Source organism: Sapajus apella, unplaced genomic scaffold, assembly GCF_009761245.1.
Source record: "Sapajus apella isolate SASKATOON/1434 unplaced genomic scaffold, GSC_monkey_1.0 scaffold44, whole genome shotgun sequence".
Taxonomy (NCBI): Eukaryota; Metazoa; Chordata; class Mammalia; order Primates; family Cebidae; genus Sapajus; species Sapajus apella.
Window position 1 is genome coordinate 13,522,208 of NW_022436984.1, and position 22,499 is coordinate 13,544,706.

General features: G+C 40.4%; 1 protein-coding gene across 23 annotated transcripts in view; it reads right to left on the minus strand.

Moving 5' to 3' along the window:
- Positions 1-1,213: 1,213 nt before the first annotated feature.
- Positions 1,214-22,499, minus strand: part of SLC8A1 (solute carrier family 8 member A1) — a 382,674-nt gene continuing 361,388 nt past the window's right edge. For all 23 annotated transcript variants that reach the window (XM_032239511.1, XM_032239504.1, XM_032239502.1 and 20 more), the window contains one exon: positions 1,214-2,744. In XM_032239511.1, coding sequence (XP_032095402.1) covers positions 2,368-2,744 — 377 coding nt within the window. In that variant the 3' untranslated portion in view covers positions 1,214-2,367. The remainder of the gene's footprint in view (positions 2,745-22,499) is intronic.

Sequence of the window (22,499 nt, forward strand, 5' to 3'; positions counted from 1 at the left end):
TACAATTTAGAAAATTGCTTTCATAACGTTTCAGTGTGTTTATGTTAAAAGAGTTTCATAATTGTTTTTGTTTCTTTCTTGCAAGATAAAAATCTTTCCGTATGGCTTTCTTCACTTTTACTCATGAAAATAGTAATCACATTAACTGTAAACCTTCTGAGGGCAGGGATCCAGGCTGTTTTGTTCATGGCGTAGTCCCCAGAAAGTATCATACTACCTGGCACATTGAGTGGGTAACCAGCATTTAATTACTCATTCAGTCACCAAATGTCTATTAAATGATAAAGAATCATGGTTACTGAGTGAAAGAAGAAAAAATAAGTCTCAACAGCTTTAATTTATTGAGTATTAAGAGGGCTGGGCATGTCTCCAGCCTGGGATTCCTTATAGACACAGAAGTCTCCGAGAGGTGACCAAAGTCATTATATCTTTTTCTCATTGGTGGACTCACTACTTTGGAATGTTGGGTTTATCCATGTTCTTTGGTATCTTAAAAGAGAAACAGCGATTCTTTTTAAAGGGTTAAAAGCATCCCAGTCTAATCCTCCTGGGAGGTACTACTCTTATTTAATTGCCTTGTCTTTCATGTTGAGTTTATTGACATTTTTAAAGGCCACATTTTAAAGGAGACACACTTTTAAAGGCCCATTGGTCACCCTGGCTTCTTTCTTATTCAGGAACTACTGATATAATCAGAGGGAACTAGACAGGACAGTGAAAAACACAGGGCTCAAAATACCTTTTACCTAAAAAAATAAAATGAACAAACCAGCACTATCTACCATCTTGGCCGGACAGTGCAGATATGAAATAAATACTTTGCAGGGAGGGGTGCTGTGGAAAGGGTGACTCTGAAAGCCTAGGCACATGCAACATATCCATATCTCTATAAGGCCTTTCTCCTTGGCCTTCCTGAATGAGTGAGTGCTTTTTAGGGGCCTCTGATGTGTTCCACATGGCTAATTTTCCACCAAGACCTTTGAAGTTTGCCTGCTATCCTCTCAATAACTTTAACTTCACCCCACATGACAGTTATTGCTTCTTAGAAATGAATATGCAGAACCTTGAACAATAAGCCACTTCTCCTTTTATCCCTAGTAATTAATCAAACTCAATAACAACACAAAAGTAACAACGCAGGTGAAAAGAAAACTCACTTATGTCTTCAATGTCCAGTCAACATTGCTGAATGGGAGAACAGTATGTACTCTACTATATACAGATACGCTTTGTTTTATTTGTTTTTCATCCATGCACTGTGTAACAGTTATCACAACAACATTTCCAAACAGGCACATGTAGAAGGAGCAAATGTTCAGTCATGACTGGAACGGGATGGTGCAAGCCATGGATGCCTTTGAAAATAAAACTGACAGACAATCCCAAGCAACATCAACATGGGACGGGGACATGTATTAATGCAAATGGAAAAGGATGATGTGGTTTTTGAATGGGGTTATTGTTCCTGTATGCATAGGGGATGGCAGGTGGACAGGAGGAACAGGGCGGGGAGGGGGCACCTGGGGGTTTAGCTGGGCTGGATGCCAGAAGAAGGGCCTTGCTTATCATGGTCCAGAGCTAAACAGATGAGAAAGAAAGCATTTTGCATGTTCCTGGGAATCTAGGCACGTTTTCCTTGTACCTGTTAAACAAGAGTGCCAGGCATCACATCCTTAAATGTCAGACTACATCTAAAAACATCAGATTTCCTGGCTCCATTCCACTCTCATGCTTCTTCTTGGAGGCAGCTTCACCTCTGCTCACATTCTGGAGATAAGCATGAACTTTGGTAATACAATGAAGACATGCTTCTTTCTTCTTCCATGCCCCAATTTTTTCTTAATCCAAAATAATTTTTAAAGTGGTTGGGGAAGGTGAGGGGGAATCTCAGTGATTTAGATTTTGACCAAAAACCCATTTACATTTGGATGGTTTCACTTCCCACAAAGAAAAGCAACAACCCTGACCCTCCCAACAAAACAAAACACAACAAAATAACAAAAACAAAGCCAAACATCAACTACCTCCCCAGCCCCTCTGAAAACAAAATCAAAATCAAGAAAACAAATCAAAGCCTTAAGGATTTATGAACCTGGAAAGAGTGCAGCCCTTCTAGACTGAGCTGCAAAGATGGCCCTGCCTCCGTGCCTTGTTCAACATGATGATGCCCCTGGGAGTGGGAGGTGATCGTTTTTGACTTCGGCCCTAGTACAGAGAGTTATGCTCTTGAAGCTGGATTCCATCAGCAGGTAAGTGAACATGACAAATGTCAGTTTCCTCTGTTCGTTATACATAATTTTTTATGTATATATATATGTGTATATATATATATATATATATATAAATTTACTATATCTGATAGTTCCTTTAGAAGCCTTTTATGTGGCAGTAGGCCTCCAGGGAGGAGAAGAAAATGTACAAGAGCCATAGGAGCACAAAGAGGCAGGATGTGAGGAGCTTGGCAGTCCGGGGCCCACCCAGCTCACCTCCGATTTCTGGCCTCCGCCGATACAGCAGCACCCCCACATTGATGAAAGCAAAGATGGTGAAGAGAGTGACAGAGAAAGCTAGCGTGCCAGGGGACACTTTGAACTGTTCCCCATTGGCTGCGTGGTAGATGGCAGCGATGGACCAGGCCACACCGATTCCCAGGAAGACGTTCACCGCGTTGCTGCCCGTGACGTTACCTATGGAGGCGTCTGCATACTGGTCCTGTGTGGCTGCCACTTTGCTGGCAAATGTGTCTGCAGAGGAAGAAGAGAGTAGGTGATAATCAACCTTTCAGAGATGTCTTTAGAGTGCTGCAAGCTTTAGCTGTGTACTCTAGGATCCAACCCTTGATATAAACCCAGTGACCAAGAACTGGCTTTGATGTTCCTTTGAATCAGATTCATGGGATGGAAAGAACAGGATCTAGATATTGGGAGTCAAGGGTTCAGTGCTGGCTGCGTTGTGGACTGACAAAGTGATCTTGGTCAAGTTCTGTATCCACAGATACTGCGGTTCTTTGTAATATTGAGTTTGCAGGACAGGGTTTTTTTTAGAAAGTAGTCACAGCTCACCTACATCAGAATCAAGTGAGGTTCTTTTAAGGAGTGAGTATTGCAAGGTGCCATGCAGCTGTGCTGGTCGTAATGACAGCGGCCCAGGAATCGATTTAACCGTATCCTAAAAGATTCTACGTCACTAAAGTTTGGAAGCAGCTGCTGGAGGGTATTACTAAAAGATGCTGTATCAGCAGCTCTGGTTTATAGATGAGAAAGTGAAGATGTCAGGGGAAATTTTTCAAGATTCAAGAGCAAGCCAATAGTGGAACTGAAAAGAATTGAACTATAATAGCATAGCTGGCCTTTGCTTAGATCCTTATGACTAAGAAAGCAGATTCAGCCATATTACTGCGTTGACTGTGATGGTAATTTTATGAGGTGAGGGAAGGAGGCTTAGAGATGACAAGTAGTGGATGCCGCATCACAACTAGGAAAAACCATGTTAGGGTTACAGCTCCCGCCTCCTATCTTCATGGTTAATCCTTTCTCATTCTGCTCTTTTACCTTTCACTGTGCTGTGGACACCAATGACCATTTTCAAAGCCCTTATTTACTAATAATCCTGAGTGTATCTTTTTCTGATGATACAAAAATCTTGGTCCACTACAGAAGGTTGAACAACAGTGACTTAGACTTCTTGATGAATAGAACACAGGGGTTTAGAGCAAATTTGAACCAGGGGACTTCAGATTCTGCCTTCACAGCTGACTGTGTGTCTCCGGAAGATTACCTAACTTTGCTGGGCCTCAATTTCCTAATCTGTTAAATGGGGATAGTGCTGCTCACTTCAGAGTGCTGTTGTTAAGCTGAAATACTGCATGTAAATAAAATGCTTTTGATGCTTTTTGGCAAAAAATAGGAGACGTTCTTTTTGTTGTTTTGGAAAAACAACATAAACCAAGCAGGCTAGATGAGTTTAAAAGTTGGAGTGGGATCTGAAATAGCTTCCTGTATTAATCATGTAAACAGATTTTGCAACATATTAAATTTCTTGTCTATATGATGCCAAGTTACATCAATGTCCTGGCTGGGCACAGTGGCTCACACCTATAATCACAGCACTTCGGGAGGCCAAGGTGGGCAGATCACTTGAGGTCAGGAGTTTGAGACCAGCCTGGCCAACATGGTGAAACCTCATCTCTATACTAAAAACACATACACAAAATTAGCCAGGCATGGTGGTGAGCACCTGCAATCCCAGCTTCTTGGGAGACTGAGGCATGAGAATTGCTTGAACACAGGAGGTGGAGTTTGAAATGAGCCGAAATCATGCCACTACACTCCAGCCTGGGGGGGACTCCATCTCAAAAAAAAAAAAAAAAAAAAAAAAAACCCAAAAGCAAACCTTTCAGCTACCTTGCACAGTAGGTTAATAGCAGATATTAATAACTGTCAAATTGAACTTATTTTCAAAGCCAGTAACAGTAAACGTTAAATGACTATGAGGTGTTGTGTTATCAGCTCTGGCTTTCCTGAGGTCCCGGACATGCTCTGATAATGTCTGTAGTTCTACGATACCTGAACTAGTCTCTTCTCTCTGTTGCTATGCCATTGCCACCATCCTTCCTCAGTAAATGTCCAGTGGGGAAGAAACATACAGCATGGAAGTTTATATCAGCCCATGGGTTTGCCTGCTTTACAGTGGCTGAGGTTTTTAAGACTACTCAAGGGCTACTGCATCTGCAGTAGTTCACATTCTCTCTGAAAGGGAGTTGGTCGACCCTGAAGGCCTGTCTCATTGATTCTGCCCTCTGCCTGTGATGGAAAGCAGACTTGATTATTATTTCATAATTAAAGAAGTAGGCAAATACTGCTTATTCCATGCCAGGCACTATGCTACACAGGCGACATGTATCTTCTGATTCAAACCTCTCGCAAGCATTATGGCTAGATGTCATTATTCCCCTTTCATGATATGGTAAACTGTGACATTGTGGTATTATGCCTCTTGGATAGAGTCTTAGTCTGCAGAATGTGAATTTTCAAACCAAAGTCTGATTTCAGAGTCCATCTCAGTCCATACCACATGGCCCTTCTGGGAAGCCCGAAAAGCCTGAAGTTTTTCTTTCCTCTTAGTTTATTTCAGGTGGCCCTATTCCTTGCACTCAAACTCTGAAGCAGGTGCTTATCCAGTGCTGTTTCCTGTATCAGGAGAACAAAGACTGAAGAACTTATGGGCAGTTTGTGAATCCAGACTCCTGGATTTGTGCTGCTATGTGCATTCATGATCACACATTCATGCAGCCCGGTCAGCTATCACAGACTGTTGAGCAAAAGCAAAGTGAGACAAATCTTAATGGTTTCTTGTAGTTCAATTATTAAAAGTTAATAGAAACGGGGCAGCAGCAGCCTCAAAAAGAAAAAAAAAGGATGTTGTTTCGTTTTCTTTTCTGAGGTCAGGCAGGGGAGCAAGGAAAGTAAAGGAACAAGAGTCCGAGGCAGGAGAAAGCAGCTTCCAGCTCAGCTGCTGCTGAGGAACACCTGAGATGTTATTCTGAGCTGAAATAGCTGGGAGCACTTGCTTCTGGTGAACAGATGGCCATGTTAGGTAGGCAGTTAAGGGGATGGTATTCCCTCTGTATGCTACAAGGACAAGTGACCTGGAGCCGTTCCATAGCACACACCTGCTTACCTCCCCTGGCACCTGGTACATTGCACATTGGACTTCCTGGATACCCCATATCTACTCAGGAACTCTGGGCTTTCTGGGTGGCACCTTTGCTGCTGTACCAGAAGGAAAGGAAGTTTAAAATGGAAGACTCCTGGGTCTGGGGACACAAAGCACCCAAACCAGTGCTTCAGGCTGACATGGAGGGCACACTGGGTATGCAGGGATTTCCTCTCCCAGAAGCCATTTATCAGTAGCCTATTAATATGAATGTGGCATGAAGAGTCTTTCTTAAAAGGTCCTAATTTTCAGATGTCTTTTTTTTTTTAAATTTCCTAAAAGTTAACAGCTGAAGTGACTGGCTTGTCACGAGATAAAACATGTTTTTGGCTACTTTGTGTCTCATAGGTTTTATTTACTTGGGTTAGACATCAGGCCTTTGGTCTGTTTTTATTTTCAATTCAAAAGCAATGAAAAAAAAAAATGCCGTAGGAACACAGGCAAATCCGAACCATTAACCTTAGTTCCAACAGACAGAAATCTGTTTTCCAACTGAAGTGCAATGGATTCTCCCCAAATTACCTTTTATTGCTGCTATGTTGTTCAGCACATAGGGCAACACATCACGTACCACATGTTAGGTGCTGCCAAGCCCTGCCCTGAATGTTAAGCCTGTAACTTACCTATGGTTAAACCAGGAAAATGCCATTTCCTAACAAAATCAAAGAAATAACTACTGCCTTGGGCTTGAAGGGGATATAATAATATTTAGAGGTTGGTCCATTAGATAAAAACATGTCTGAATTAGATTTCCAATGCGACTGACACAAACTATGTTGATACTAACATGTGTTTTTCCCTTCCTATATGTCTCTGGGTAGGTTTTTAATAGGTTTTGCTATTAACTCCCACCTTGAATTCTAATGAATTTTAGATCAGTCAGACAGTTTTAGACTTCTAGTTCTGTCTCCTTGATATAGATGACTATAAATCAATAAGAAGGAAGACTGTCGAGGCAGCATGCTGGAATTAAACTACACGTCACAAAGTCAGGACATAATTGTTCTTTGCACACCTGTCTCGAGTTCATGGTATATAACCTTGTTCAAGTCATCTGGTCAATATGCAAACATAGGCCAATACCCTCTGCCTTTCCTCCAGCAATGATTCTTTGCTTAAATTTCTCAAACATTATTGCTAGTTATAGGCTAAGCCTGAAATATCTCCTCTGTAAAGAAGGTGGTTCTCACAGGTCCATCCTGCAGGATGGACGCAGGGATTATATATTATCTGGAGCAAGGGTTTCACCCCAGATAGTTCATCTTATTCTTGGTTTCTTAGTGTTCTTTGGGGACCAGCTGTTAAACTGTCAAGTGGTTCATGGCCAGGAACTGACACCAACGGTTTTAAGAGGAGTCCATCCTGGTTATGAAGGTCTGCTTGCTTCTCCCAGAAACCCGACCTTGATATATTCATTCATTGACAATGAAAGAAGCAGCTGAGGTGTACAGAGCTTCATGGTGTAGTAGTGGAAGAAGCCCCATCAAAGAGACCCTAGGTTCTTCCGACTATCTATGTGTTCTCGGCAAGTCACTTCACTTTTTTTAGATTCCAGTTTCCTCGTTTAATTAGAGTATCTCTAAGACTCTTTATAACTTGGCTGTTTGGGTGGTGCACAGAATACATTAAAATACTAAATTTATATTCAATGTGTGATTTTGTTGGTCTTTTTTGATAGGAGTTCGTACATGGCCACTCTTTACAGTAATTAACTGATTATAACTATCTTATTGTGAAGAATAAATGACTTAAATGAAATATTTGAGGATCCTAGGAAGATCTCAAGACCTGAAGATACTACCTTTGATCAAACTATGACAGTATTTATGAATTTAAACTACATGGCACAGTTACTTACCTTTTAAAATTAGGTAAGAGGCCAGGCGCGGTGGCATACTCCTGTAATCCCAGCACTTTGGGAGGCTGAGGCAGGTGAATCATAAGGTTAGGAGTTCGAGACCAGCCTGGCCAACATGGCAAAACCCTGTATCTACTAAAAATACAAAAAATTAGCTGGGCGTGGTGGCGGGCACCTGTAATCCCAGCTACTGGAGAGGCTGAGGCAGGAGAATCACTTGAGTCCGGGAGGCGGAGTTGCAGTGAGCCAAGATTGCGTCACTGCACTCCAGCCAGGGTGACAGAGCGAGACTCCGTCTCAAAAAGAAAATTAAGAAATGTTGGTAAAATTATCAACTTCAATCACTCTGGCCAAGCTTGTCCAGCCTGCCTTATTTTGTTGTCATTGTTCTGTTTTGTTTTGCTTTAGGCTTTTTGCAGCCTGAAGCCATGGTTTTTAGTTTCTGTGTCTAGTGATAAGTGGAAACGAGGAGTGAGGAAGGGGCTTAACCAGCCCAACCAGCAGCAGAAACGAAGAACCCATGACTGTATTCTCTCTCGGACATCTCTGCTAGACGCATTTAATCAGACTCTCTGAGGAAGAGATACAGAAATATACCTTTTACCAAGTGGCTTAGGTTGTTCTTGTTGATACCAAGGCTTGAGAACCACAGCTGAAAGACATGGGAAGTGGAGATACCACTCCAAGCACCCACAGCTCGGGGGCCTTCCTGTGAGTAATAGATGTTTGACTTTCAGGGAAGCAGCTAATCAGGAAGAAGTAAGGAGAAGCTGGTTTCTCTTAGAAACATTGATGCCCTCAGCTATAGTGGTTATTTTGCTCATAAAACAACGTGCGTGGGCTTGGTGGAGATGCTGTGGCTGCTTAATTGTAGCTCCTTCTCCCAATATAGCTATTCTCCTATTTTTTAAAAAAAACCCTGTTCCAGTACAGCTACCCTAAAAGGCCAAATGAGGGAGAACCTACCTAAATTGGTTGAATTCTGCTGCTCTGTTTGCTAGGTTGGAAACTTATCTACTTCATAGGGTTTTGAAATAAATGAGAATAGGGCCTGGCACTTAATGAGTGTTCAGTATTATTAGCTATTTTTATAATACAACAGAGCCAGATCCCAAGAGAATCCATACATGGTAGGGAATTCTGACTACTGCCAATAATTCTGTACTTTTAAGGAGTTATAACGCCCTTTAAAAATTATTAACTTGACGATCCTTTGCATTTAAAAGCGTGGGCTGGGTGCAGTGGCTCACGTCTGTGAGGCCAAGCTGTCTCACAGCCGAGGTGGATGGATCACGAGGTCGGGAGGCCAAGACCATGCTGGCTAACATGGTGAAACCTCGTCTCTACTAAAAATATGAAAAATGAGCTGGGCGTCGTGGTTTGTGCCTGTAATCCCAGCTACTTGGGAGGCTAGGGCAGGAGAATCACTTGAACCTGGGAGGCAGAGGTTGCAGTGAGCCGAGATTGCATCTCAAAAAATAAAATGCGATAGAGCTTAAAATTCTTAATTATTTTACTTTGGAAATTTCATATAATCAAAGTCATTAAAAGAGAGAGCTCTTTTGGTTTAAAGCCTAAATCTTACTAATGGCTGTAAGGTAGTAAGGTAGGTGTCTTTGCTTAAACAACATATATATTCCTCTCTCTGTTTTCTTTCTTCCCTTCTATGCCATCATCTGTCTTGCTGTTTTAGAATTAAAAGAGAAATATTCTTTACTTATGTGCTTGTTCTGCTGCCACTGAAGACCTTAAACAAGCATTTGCCTTGGGTGATATTTATTTGCTCAAGTAAATAGAAAACCATGTGCGTGCCAGTGCGCACGCTCACTCACACACACACACACACACACACACACACACACACACACACTGTCTCTCTCTCTTCACTAGTTCATGTGAAAAGAATCATCATTTGGCTTCCGAGTGAAGTTCAAGAGGTGAGGGAATTGCTGATGTTTGATTGATTAATAACCAGGCAGATGAGGAGTTGAAAAAAACTGAAGAAGGGAAACACAATGAAAATTTCTGCCTATAAAAGTTGTTCCTGAAGAGAGTAAAGAAGAAATGGAGACAGTGACATGACCTATTTTTAGAAAAGTGGGAAACAGAGATAAGTAAAAAGTTCAAGAGGACCTGTGTCGGCAGGATCAGAACACCTGCTTCTAGGCATTTTTGTCCCCAGCTACAAATGACAGTAAGCAGGACAATTTTTGAAAATGCCAACTTGCTAGCCCCACCTTGAGTTTCTGCTTAATCGGCCTGAGGTGTGGCTGGAACGCTGGTGTTTATCAGAGCTTCTGCAGCCAGACTGAGCCCCACCAACTGACCACTCACAGCCCTGGTTTCTTTGTCCCTCTAAGGAGGACAATGACGCCTCCCCTGGATTAACTGAGGTAGTGAGGTATGGAATTGACTGACACGTAGATTTTTTTTTTTTAAGTAGCCATTTTTGTTACTGAACAACAAATGAGCTGTTTTTCCTTTTTACATGTTAACTTGAATGTTTGCACTTTGTGGAGGTGCACCTGGGCTTAGTTTTCCTACTTTGTAACTGATATCCTGCTATATTTTAAGTTCAAAGAAAGAAATTTATTCTAATTAAGGGAGAAAAAAATGGAGGTTTATTTTTCAGGGAACACAAAACAGAGAAGTGAAAGGACACAAACCAGCAGGGCAGTGCTATATGATCTACGTTCCGAACTGTAAATTGAGTTATGTTCTCTAAAGAAAATGATAACACTCCACTACACGCACCTAGAATGGAATTATTTTTTGGTGGGATGTTTACAGGTGTCCAAGAGAGGATCCAAGGGCGTTGACAAGGTCTAGATAACTGATACACTTGAAAATGGACAGAGAATCCAAGGAAAATATCAAGAAGCTTCATCATGTTCAACTCCGACTGTGACTACACAATGGGAAAGCAGCTGATCATTTGAAAGAAAATAAATATAATTATTCCACAGAGAAACATCAGGCTGACTCCAAGAGCAAACATGGGTCAGAAACAGATTAAGAAGGAGCTATTTTCATGAAAGACCCCTCATTCTTTAATATCATTAATAGAGATAATTCTCTGATAAAGAAAATTACACTCTACCACGCACACACACAACACTCACTTACTGGCTCTTGTAAAAAGAATCCTCATGTGGCTTCCAAATGATGTTTTTTTTTGAGTCTTTAAATTCTTGGTGTCCCCTGGCATTACATTTAGGGTGCCTTTATAGTACTTTAAAATGGGCTTGAATGAACCTGTTACTTTAAAAGCAGGTTCATTCAAGCCCATTTTAAAGCACTATTGATATTTTCAACTTTGAGTTGTGATTCTATTACTTTCATAATAACCCTTATTTTAATAATGCAAAGTCTATGAGGGCAAAAAAAAAATCATATGATTTAGTTAAGCAACATTTGGCTAATTTTGAAAAGGAAAAAAGCAAGGGCAAATTTGAGGCTAAAACAAATAACTGAATTAACTGTCCTTTTCCCAAGCCAGATGGTTTGTGATTATATAGATATAACTGAAACTAACTCTGTCCTAAACACAATCTGGGCCTGCCCTGCACAGAATGGCGTCCTCTGGCTTACTTCTCCTGCCTTCCCAATAAGCTCCATCTTTCTGTTAATCCTCCTTGCATTGGAAACCTAGTTCTTTCTTCTACGCTTTGTTCTATTTCTGGAACATCCATCTTCTATCCAAATCTCCCCAAATTCTCTTCTCTCCTATTTTAGAGATAGTAAAGACATGGATTCCTCTGTCTTGCTGGAGCTAGAGCAAGCCGAGGAGGATCAGATAAAGAAATTTTACCATAACTTGAAGAAAAATATAAAGAAAACAGAAACATTTATTTTCACCTGGAGGAGCCTTAATGGGTTATGAGGAAACTTCGTTGCCAGCTGGATTATACTGGTGTGATTCTAAGTGTATGTATCTAGACAATACACTGAAGACACCCAACACATGCCTTTCCCCAATGGATAGCCACCTAGTTATTAATTCCATAGAGACATTTTTTTTTTGAAGAGGCTGCTTTGTGTATTATCAATTCACAAAAATAAGAACACTCTTACAAGTAGGCCACTGCATGCAACCTCAACCCACCACAGGAGGCAGCAGGGGACACTTGAGGACAGGTGAGACTTGAATGGGTTCTGAAAAGTTCCAGTAATTCGTCCATTCTGGCTTCTACCTTGCTGTGATTTGGCGTAAAATTTCTCCCATTATCTCATTCCTACATATTAGTCATATGATACAAAAAAGCGTATGTGTCTGTCAAAACCCTGAAAAGTCTACAAACTATTTGGCCGAGCGGTTCTCTACTTCTGAGGCTCCAGAAGCAATTTTACAAGCATATGAATTCATATAAGTGATTAGAACAGAGTTTCTATTATAGAGAAAAATTAGAAACAATTGTTCATCATTTTTTGAAAAAATAAATTGCAACTTCATATAAAATAGTGTGCAACTGTTAAAGTACACTAACAAAAACATTCATGACACACTGTTAAGTGAGAAAGCAGGTGATGTAACTATGCCTACTGTCAGTCCATAAAAAAGCATAGGTGAATATTTGCTATATATCTGTATACACATTTTTTGTGTGCAATTTCTTTAAATGTCCCAAGATTTCACAATTTTAAAGGTGCAAATGGCTGGATGTAGATAGTGGTGAGATGGCAGGATTTATTTTTGTTGTTTGCTTATTAACACTTTCTATTTTATTTACAAAGAACATGTATTTATTGCATGTGCTATTAAAATCTAAAAAATATAGGTTAAAAATAGACGTATAAATAACAGAGTCGATCTAGGAAGGAGTCAGTGGTGGAATTTCAGCCTTTTCCTGGTCCTTTTGGTTAATTCAGCAGTTGTAAGTATGTTAGACCAATCCTTGGATGGAAAGCATCCTATATACTATACACAGAACAGGTACCTCTCAAAGGATGCAGCGGGGAGGAGCAAGGAGTGGAATAGAAGAAGAGGAGATAATCTTGACATCAGGATCTGGCCTAGGGTCCAGTGTCAGGAAGGTGCCTAGGACAGTCCACAATATGGAACAAGAATCCTAAAAAGCAACTTCACCCACTATAAAAGTTGACGCAGCACCATCTGGGAAGGGAAGATATGTTTGTGTCTTAATTTTTCCCCAACTACTCCGGTTAAGCACTGAAGGACTGCAGAGCAGCACCAAAATCCTCTCTCTTAATTTTATTTTTTTGTACTGCAACTACCTTTTATTTACTATCAGTAAGTTTTGTTGACTTCAACCCACAAAATTGCTTTGCATATTTACTTAACCTGACAAATACATTTTGCAAGCTTGTTAAGAGATTCATGTCCTTGAGATGTCTAAGAAGGGGTCGTAACGCCCATCTTTCATCATTTGTACTTCAGCTCTTACTAGATATGTGACTTGTAATGCAAAACCCAGAAATTAGGCATAGAGCTCCACCTAAGCTGCTAAGAATATGCCATGAGGCTGATCTTGCAAAATTTTTTCCTTTGTCTCTCTCCCATGCATATAGGACAGCTTCTTGTGGATATTTAACAAATATATTTTGACAAATATCTCTTATTTTTTATAGCTTCTTATAATTTTCAGAGCACTTCCGTGGGTGTTATACTATTTGCCATGCCTGACAATTCTGAGGAGGAAGATGGGTGGGAAGAGTCACCCTTAGTTTCATTTTGTCAGGGGAGGAGACTGAAGTTTCTTTGGGGTTAGATGAACGTGAGTACATGAGGGATTAGAACCCACATCCTGTGATTCTGGTGTTCAGGTCCTCAGGCTGCCAGTCCATTTCCAGGATCCCTCATCAACTTGCCAGATACAACCCCTTGTTCTGAACATGATAACACATCTACGCTACCTCACTCCCAGGGCTGCTGTGGGTATCAAAGAGATAAATTATAAAAACATACTTTTAACATGATGAAACTATACAAATGTATTTACTATGAAGGCAATTTTTGTGCTAAATGGCAAGGGGTCTGCCCTCCTGACACCATCATTAACCATTGGTATCTTAGTGTGATCATTTGTTGGATATTCCAAAGTCATAACTAATCCAGAATATTTAGAATGGGGGGAGAATATTTAGAATGAAGGGTTTGTGGGAGAAGAGTCCAGGGCAGTGGGGTACCATCTGGTGAGTAGGTGGTAGGGGTCATGGAGAAATATTGAGAGCACCAGGTGCCAGAGTGAGAAGGAAAAATAATTCAAAGCCATTATTTGATGTAGAAAGAAAAAAATAACTTTTCACAGTTTCTGAGACTAGTCCTGCCTGAGTGAGTCTTGGGGTTGGATGGGGAGACGTGGATTAGAGGCTTGACGTGTGATTTGTTAAAGATTAGTGGTGCAAAAAGTCAACGCTCCCTATTAAAATACCTCCTCCCCAAGATAAACACTCTCTATTTCATGACTCCATGATCTTGTTTTATTTTCTTCCCAACAGTGTTCATCTTCTGTGCTACCTGAAAGTTTATCATATTTTTATAAGTACCAGTCTTATTCCATTGGAGTAGACATATCATCTGTCTTGTTTATCCCCCTACCTCTGCCATGCCAAACACTGGCCAGTACCTAGTGGGTGCTCCTGAAATATCTGTAGAATGAATGAAAAGAAATGCAGAATGGCTTGAAAGCCTATTCTTTGCCACTGGGTCATATAGCTTCTTTGGTTTAAATTTTTTAAAGATGGCATTCATCTCTTTTAATGCCCTTATGAATAGTGTACAGGAAAAACCACTTGAAAATTGGATGATCAAGAATGCCACATGGCTTCGGAGACTCAGTTTGGGCTTCCTAGTTAGCTATTGGCATTGTTAAAGCACAGTGTTTCATTGTGAATATTTCTTGTCACTAGTATTCCACTCTAGACTCAGTTTCATTATAGAAGGTATAGATGAGAAAGCCTAATCTTTACTCTCAGGATAGGAATACCTGACATAGAAGAAAGTTATTGTTAGGTGGTTCTGTGTGGTTTTCCCCATTTCTCCCCAAAGCACAGAATAAAGGGCAGGAAGCACCTCCAGCAACTTCCAGTGTAGCCTCATAGCAAGTGCTGGTTCCCCTCGAGCGAACGGAACTGTGTGGCAGGTGGGTTAGTTTTGGGGTTCTGATTTGCCACACTTCAGCCATCTGAAGGCTTACCATACACAGAATCCTTAAGAGAAGGACATTTTCATGATCATTTGGCATAGCTGTGGTTAGTTGTTGTTTCGCAACTAGAACTCAGGAATCAAATCACAGGCTATGATTAATCCTCTGGTGGGCCCATCTGTGGACCCCAGTAGGGATCATTTTAGTTTGGAGCTACTGCAAGCTTTTCTTGTTATCTTGACCCAGAATTTTTTACAATGATAACCTAAAAATAGCTTATAATTTATAGAAGACTATGCCAAAAAGTTCCCTGGGCTCCAGAGAGGCAGGATGGGGTGGGGAGCAAGCCAGGGAGAGAAAACAAACACAACACACAATTTCTTGATTGTATATAATGCAACCAAAATAAGCTGTTTTCTCCTTGTGCACAAAATAGAGAATTTGTAGATGCTGAGCTGAACAAAGGTTATCAAATATGGGCACTAACGGAGTTAGTGTTTTTAGATCATGTGCTGGAAAAGGTAGGTGAACAATGCAAAGCATCTGATTGAAATCCTTTTCTGGAATGAAGCAAAATATAAACAAGTAATACAGAGCTTATGTTTTGCTCTTGAGAAAAGGCAGGATGTAAGGTCTGTGTGCCGAGAAGCAGTGATGAGAGTCCAGCTGGCACTGCGCAGAAATGCCAAGCACCATGATTTCATATCTATAATATGCACTACCCCAAATGGATAATAAAATTTTTTAAGGACACATGTAAGCTTTGCCTTTTAAATTGTGTTAGCATTTTATTTGTTCTCTTTTCTAAAAATACCAATGGGCTTAAATTCATTTTGTTTCTCATGCAGGGACCAGACATGGCAATGAAGTTTTGCTTTCTTATAGCCCCTGTTTTCTTCTTTTGCATTTAGAAGTGCAAATGTTCATTTTTTGTTCAGGGACCTCATGCACAGAGCCTCTTAGCAATAGGCCTTAGTCGCTGTCCTCTCTTCCTAATAGTTGTGATGGATTCGAATTGATCCAGGAGCCAACATTCAGCATCTATAATGTGACGTGCTGGGGCCAGAAGCTGCATTTGTGAGAGTTGCCACCTTAGCAGTGTGTTGTGATCAACTGACTGAACTGGTCATGGTCATTTGGCATTTAAATATCATTAAACATCAGCTACTGTCCTGAAAGTCCACAGTGCTAATTCTAAGGGTGGGGATCACACAATGATCACACACCCTCCAGCAATTTGTAATATAAGAACCAATACTGTCGGGGGCAGGGTAGTGGAATTGTCTTAAAAATATGGACAAATCCATATATATACAAAGCAATGAAGAACAGAAAAAATCTCATGTAGTTTACAAATATATATATAGAGAGATTTTGTGAGGAATAAAATAATTTCAAAATCTTACAGAATCCATGGTAAATTCCGACACTGTCACATAGAGAATCCATGACATTTTTATATTAGAATTGGTCCTTGTGAAAAATGGAGAAAAGACAAACCTATTGAGTCAGAAACTACATCTGGGGCACAGAGTAGAAATGAAGATGACCTGTAAATAGCTGTGAGGCATCTTACTGGGATGATGAAATGTTCTAATACTCGATTAGGTTAATGCCAGTAAGACTCAGTGAATTTACTAAAAATCATGAAATTGTATGTACTACAAATGGACAAATTTTATGGTATATAAGTGATGCCACCATGAAGTTGTTAAAAGATGCAGACTGAGACAGCATTAAAAAAATGCCACCAGGAAACAGTGGTCCTTGAGATACTGTTTCATTTTTTTTAACTTCTTTTCTTTATTTTTTGAAATAGTGTCTTACTCTGCCACTCAGGCTGAGTGTGATGGTGTGATCATGGCACACTGCAGCCTCAGCCTTCTGGGCTCAAGTGATTCTCCCATCTCAGCCTCCTGAGTAGCTGGGACAATAGGTGCACACCACCATGCCCAGCTAATTTAATTTTTTTTTTTTTTTTTTTTTTGTAGACACAGGATCTCACTATGTTGCCCAGGCTGGTCTTGAACTCCTGCACTCAAGCAAGCCTCCTGCCTTGGCCTCCTAAAGTGTAGGGATTACAGATGTGAGCCAGCACACCTGGCTTTTCAAATGTGAAAAAGGCTTTTCACCTTATTTTCAATGTGAAAAAAGCCAGCACACCTGGCTTTTCACCTTCTTTTCAAATGTGAAAAAGGAGAAATAAAAGTCATCAACTCAACATTATTTACAAATCACTCCTCAGAGACTGACACTCTTGTGAATGCTTTTGCTACACTCAATGCACATTCCCTTTGGAATATTCCCTGAGCCTGAAAATAATGGGAATTTATATACATTCAGGTAACACATGCATAACACCAACCCTCCAAATACAAAACAAACACACACCTGTACAGCATGATGTTTCTACTAAGTGACCTTGCTCTGGCCGACCTAGGGTATGTAAGAAGGCCTAGATAGAACAGGATAAAATATTTTTAGCTCTCTTCTCTTATAGTGCGACTTTTATGGGACTGAGTAAAGTTGGCTGGTACGGGGTTGGGGCACTAATCCAAAGACTCTACAGGACTTTAGATTGGGCAGGACACATGCTGAACATCCCGGTTCCCTGGACCACCTCCTGGTAGATGACATCATTGTTATCATCCTGGTTCCCCTCCAGCTTTGTACTCATTGCCAGGTGCCCATGCAGTACTGCCCTTTGAGAGAAATAAATCAAGGAGTGTAACTACCAACAAAAAAACCCTTAAAAGTATTTAATAAAAACTCTTCCTTTGAGAGACAGAATAAAAGATGCAAACAGCTTTGAAATGGATCTTTCCCAGATGCTTTGGGTCAGCTGCATGCAGCCTATTCCCCACTGTTTTTTAATGTATGATAACAGGCAGTTATGGTGCCATTTATAGAGAAAATCTTGTAAAATCTGGTTTCTAGCTTTCTTTTGTTTCACTCTCTCCTCATAAATTTTTGCCTTTGCAGTCTTCCTTGAACTCTGATGACATCATCTACTCGTGGGAAAGTGAGCTGGAAAGAACAAAGCATTTAAACTCCAGACTACTGCTTGCTGGAGTGAGGTTAAGATAAGGTCCCTTGGAAAGTCATTTAAGTGATTAGGGCTGTCCCATGCTGCCCCTCTGGTAGTGTCTCTGGTTGGCCTTGCTTCTTGGCCCTGACTAGAGACCCGAGGGTCTGTTCAGCAGTCCTGAACATTTTTGGTAGGAAAGAAACTTGTTGCTTATTAGGTATGTGAAAATACATCTGCCCTTTAGGAGCCTCTTGGGGACACTGACACCATAGCCGTTGGGAAATACTGGCTCAGGGTAAAGTAACTCTGTTTCCATTTCCATTTAAGCTGATGTGAAATGTAGCCGTCTGGTTAAACACGTATGCATACTGTCACAATGGCACCTCTTGACACTGGCTGTCTGACTTGAAATGCCAGTGTTTAGAGGAGAAAGCATATGGTCAGTGAAACTGCAGGAAACAGAAGCACGTTTGGACATGTCCACCTCCCTAGAATTGCTAACACAGGAAAAAATGAAGATAGGCTGAAAATATACTTGGTTTTTCATTTTTCAGCTGCTGCAATGTAGCTAAGGAAAAGATCCCAGGAGGCCTAACTTGTTTATCAGTACCTTGAAACAGAAAGTAAAAGAGAGAAAACATTTTTGAGGGTCTACTATATGCTAGGCTCTGTGCTGGGTACTTTATACATTCACTCTCATGTAATTCTTACTACAGCTCTGTGAGATGGATTTTCATGTTTCTATTATTCAGCTTAAGAAACTGGGCTTAGAGGAGTTAAGCAATTTGCCTGTCAGGGTGTCCTACATCCAGTAAGTAGAGGAGTGAGGGCTGGGTTTGAACACAGGTCAGCCTGACTCTAAAGCTCATGGTCTTTTATACCCCCTTAGTGTGTCGTCATTGCGCTAAGACTATGCATAATTTTTCTGAGACAGATGCTGTGAACTGTCAGTCTGTCTGTGAGCTTTGCAGTGAGAACACCAGATCTCTTTGAAGTAGGATGGGATGAGAAGAAGTGATGGAGTTAATCTGATTCTCTGCTGTCCTTCAAGGGAGCTCAGAATTCAGAATGACTGGGTATCATTTCCCATCGGGAACGTGTTTGTTGTGAGTGGGCATTTTGGCACTCCCTCCTGACCACATCTCTGCTGTTAAGTGAAGAGTAGACGGAGCATGCTTCCTGGTGAGACCTTAAAATAGTAACCTCTACAGATCCCACTCCGACTTCTGCTTAGAGATCTAGAACCCTGGAACTTAATTTCTGAAGCTGCCAATAAGCCTTTGTGGAGCATGACTGCCAGGAGGGTGTCCTCAACATGTGCTTCTTGGGCCTCACTGACTGGTACCTGGCCAGCCGTGTATCACAGCTGTGTTTGGTCTAGCTCGGGAAGACCAAATCTCCCTTTGTGTTCAGATTCATTAGTGGTACGTGGCTGCGCTGATGAGGGTTATCTTGGTATTCTATTTTTTGCCAGCTGGGTCAGAACTGAACATCTTTCAGGGAATTTCTAGTTGTCTTAGTGTTTAAATTTTGACATACAGGAAATGCTAATAGTTTACGGGTATAGAACTGGATTTTTACGCATTTCTGATTTTTTTTGAAGCGTGGACTCCACTAGGTGTTTTTTATGCTGAAAAGAATAATAGTTCCTGACCACAAAGAGTTTAAATATAATCTTACTGTTGCATGCTTTAAAAATAGAAAATAATAAAATTGAGATAAAGAGAGAAATTTTAAAAATTCTTATAAAATTTTGTAAGGCATGTTGAAAAGAGTGTAATACTTTAAAAATAAGTCCAAGGTGGAACAATAGAGTAGCTAAGTACTGGACTATAAAAATGAGAGAGAACATGAATTCCACAGTTTACCACCCATAAAAATCTTGGCTAAATATGGAGAAGTCATTTATTCTCTGTGAGTCTTAGTTTCTTCATGTAACATGAGGACACTGGTACTCACTCTCATATAAGCTATTGAGTGACTTTTAGACAGGGCCACTACAGTTACATCCAGGCATATGGTACCCCATATACCTCCAGGAGTGCCACTCAATTATGGGGCCTCTTGGAGTATGCACCATACAACTTGCATCATCATACAAGTTACTTTAGGGTCCACTGAGAAGTAAGCAACAGGGCACAGTAAATTGTGAGTACTTAAATTGAAAACTGAAAATATAACCTATCAATAGCTACTTTGTTTTTCAGTTACCAAAAATAATATAATGTTTTCTAGCACAGTGAACACATAGGAAAAAAAATATCATTTTCAGAGAAAGGATCTAAGAATCAAAAAAAAAAAAAAAAGTTGAGAAGAGGCAAAATCGCTTCACATCAGTTAATGACATAACCTAAGTAAGATGATGACCGAAGGTATATACAGTGCTGATGCCTAGCATATAGGGGAGCTTTGTGGTAAATTTTAAAAATGTTTCTTACCTGCTCAAAACTTTTCCCATTTATTCTCATTTTCTGGTGCTTTCTATTCCTTTTGACACTTATTTTACAGTAGATCTCAGTGTAAATAATGATAATGGTTTCCTGTATTTTATACCAATTTTCAGTTGATACAGTGCTCTGAGATCCATGATATTAATCTTCTTGAAAACCTTGTTTGAATTGCCATGTATTATTATGCTGATTTTACAGGCAAGAAAACTGAGGCTCAGAGAGTCATGAAATGGGTTAAAGCCATGCAGTAAGTGAGGGTTAGAAGTCCGGGTTCCTGAATTGAGGTCTCAAGCTCTTGTCCCTCTGCCTTCTTGGTGCATAGACACCCTACTAAGAGAACACAGTCAGCAACCAGGATACCCAGTTCTATATCAAGTTCTTCCTATGAAATTCTGAAGTCTAAAAGTGTTGTGATTTTAAAATGACATAGATTTTCCCTAACATACGGTTTTATTTTTTTTTAAGTTTCTATATACAAAATTAGGGGGATGGTGGAAACCAAAACTGTCTATTTCCTTCTCCTGCATGCCTTAAAATCTTTAGAGGGAAAGAATTCCTATTTTACAGATCTAAGGGATAAAAGAATATTCAAGACATAGGAAGGACACAGAAAATTGTACAATGCCAAGGACTGAGGACAACCTAGTATATCCAATTTTTAAGCTTTTCTGGCTGGGTAGCAGCCAGCTGGTAACGGGAACTAGTGAGAGAAGTCAGCAAGCATCAGGCACAACCCTCACCAGGATGCTCAGAGAAAGATGAAGGAGAGACTTAACGAGGCAAAAATACCCCTCACTCATCAGTATCTAAGAGTTCTTCCTGCAGTTAAAGGAGAATGCTTACTTCTATTTATTTGACTCCAATAGAAACACGAGAGGAAAGGAAAGTCCATATTTTGAATCTGAGATAAAAGCTGGAATGTCCTGGCTCAGTATATGCAAGGCTTATCCAAGTAAATAACTGTAAGCTAAAAGAATGTCCAATGACTAGGTGGGCCCTAGTACAAAAAAGGCTGGGTTCCAAATGCTTCTTCTTACATTTTTTTCCCTTTAATTTTGAACCTGTTTTTCCACAGAAATAATATAACATAGGTACACACCTGTGTTAAGCTACTGCAAAATTCAGCACTCCAGAGTGTACCGAAAGCTTTAAAAGTATTGGCTTGAGGTCTGGGTCTTGGAAGAAGGGATCATAGAAGAGAAAAAAATGAAGAAAAGACCAAAATTTATCTGTCTTCTCATCACAGTTCCCACATAGGTAAAATTATGAAAGAGGAAAATATTTCTGTTCTGAAGTCCTCAGCGCTCTGAAGTTTACTTTTGTCCATTTTTACTACAATAACCTTTTATGTCCTATTCTTCAAGCATAAGTGACACTAAAATCTATTTACCTCCCTCAATAACTTCAATTATGAGCTGTCTCTAGAAGATATTAGGAAAAATGCAATCTGACTGAACCAACTCATACTAATGTGTAAATGACTTACTTGCACATTTATACATACAATTCACATACAGCTACACAATTGTATTACTTCTGTGTTAGCTAGGCACCACTCTAGGAGCTAGGGAAAAAAAGAACAAGGCTTTTCTTCCCATGAAGCTGAAATTTTAGTGGACAGAGTTAGACAACAATAACATTCACAAATAAATAAATACAGAAAATAGAGTGAGATAATACAGAAGACTGGTTGACTACTTCACATTTGGTATTATAAAAGGCCTCTTTAAAGGTATCATTTAAGACAAGATGTAATTGAAGACAAAGAACCAGTCTTGTGTAAATGAAGGGGATATGACACAGCTAGCGCAATTCAAAGAAAGGAATGAGCTTGGTATATGGATAGGAAAAAAGGCCAGTGGGCCCAAAGAACAGCAGGCAAGGAGGAGGACAGGGTGCAAAGATGGGCAGGGGCCAAATCATGTCAGTCTTTGTAAGACAGAGTAATGCTTTTTAGAGTTTACCCTAAGTTAAATAAGCCGCTGGAAGATTGTGAACAGTAGTGTGGCCTGCTTTACTGCTTAAAGTGATCTCTACCAGAAGCAGGGAGACGGATAGAAGGCACTGCAGAGATCTACACAGGACAGCTGTGTAGACCAGGATGGTGGTGGTAGAGAGATAGGTGGGCTCGATCAAGACACACTTTAAAGGAAAGGTCAGCCGGGCGCAGTGGCTCACAACTATAATCCCAGCACTTTAAAAGGCTGAGATGAGTGGATCACCTAAGGTCAGGAGTTTGAGACCAGCCTGACCAGTATGGGAAAGCCCTATATCTACTAAAAAGACAAAAATTAGCCAGGCATGGTGGCATGCGCCTGTAGTCCCAGCTACTCAGGAGGCTG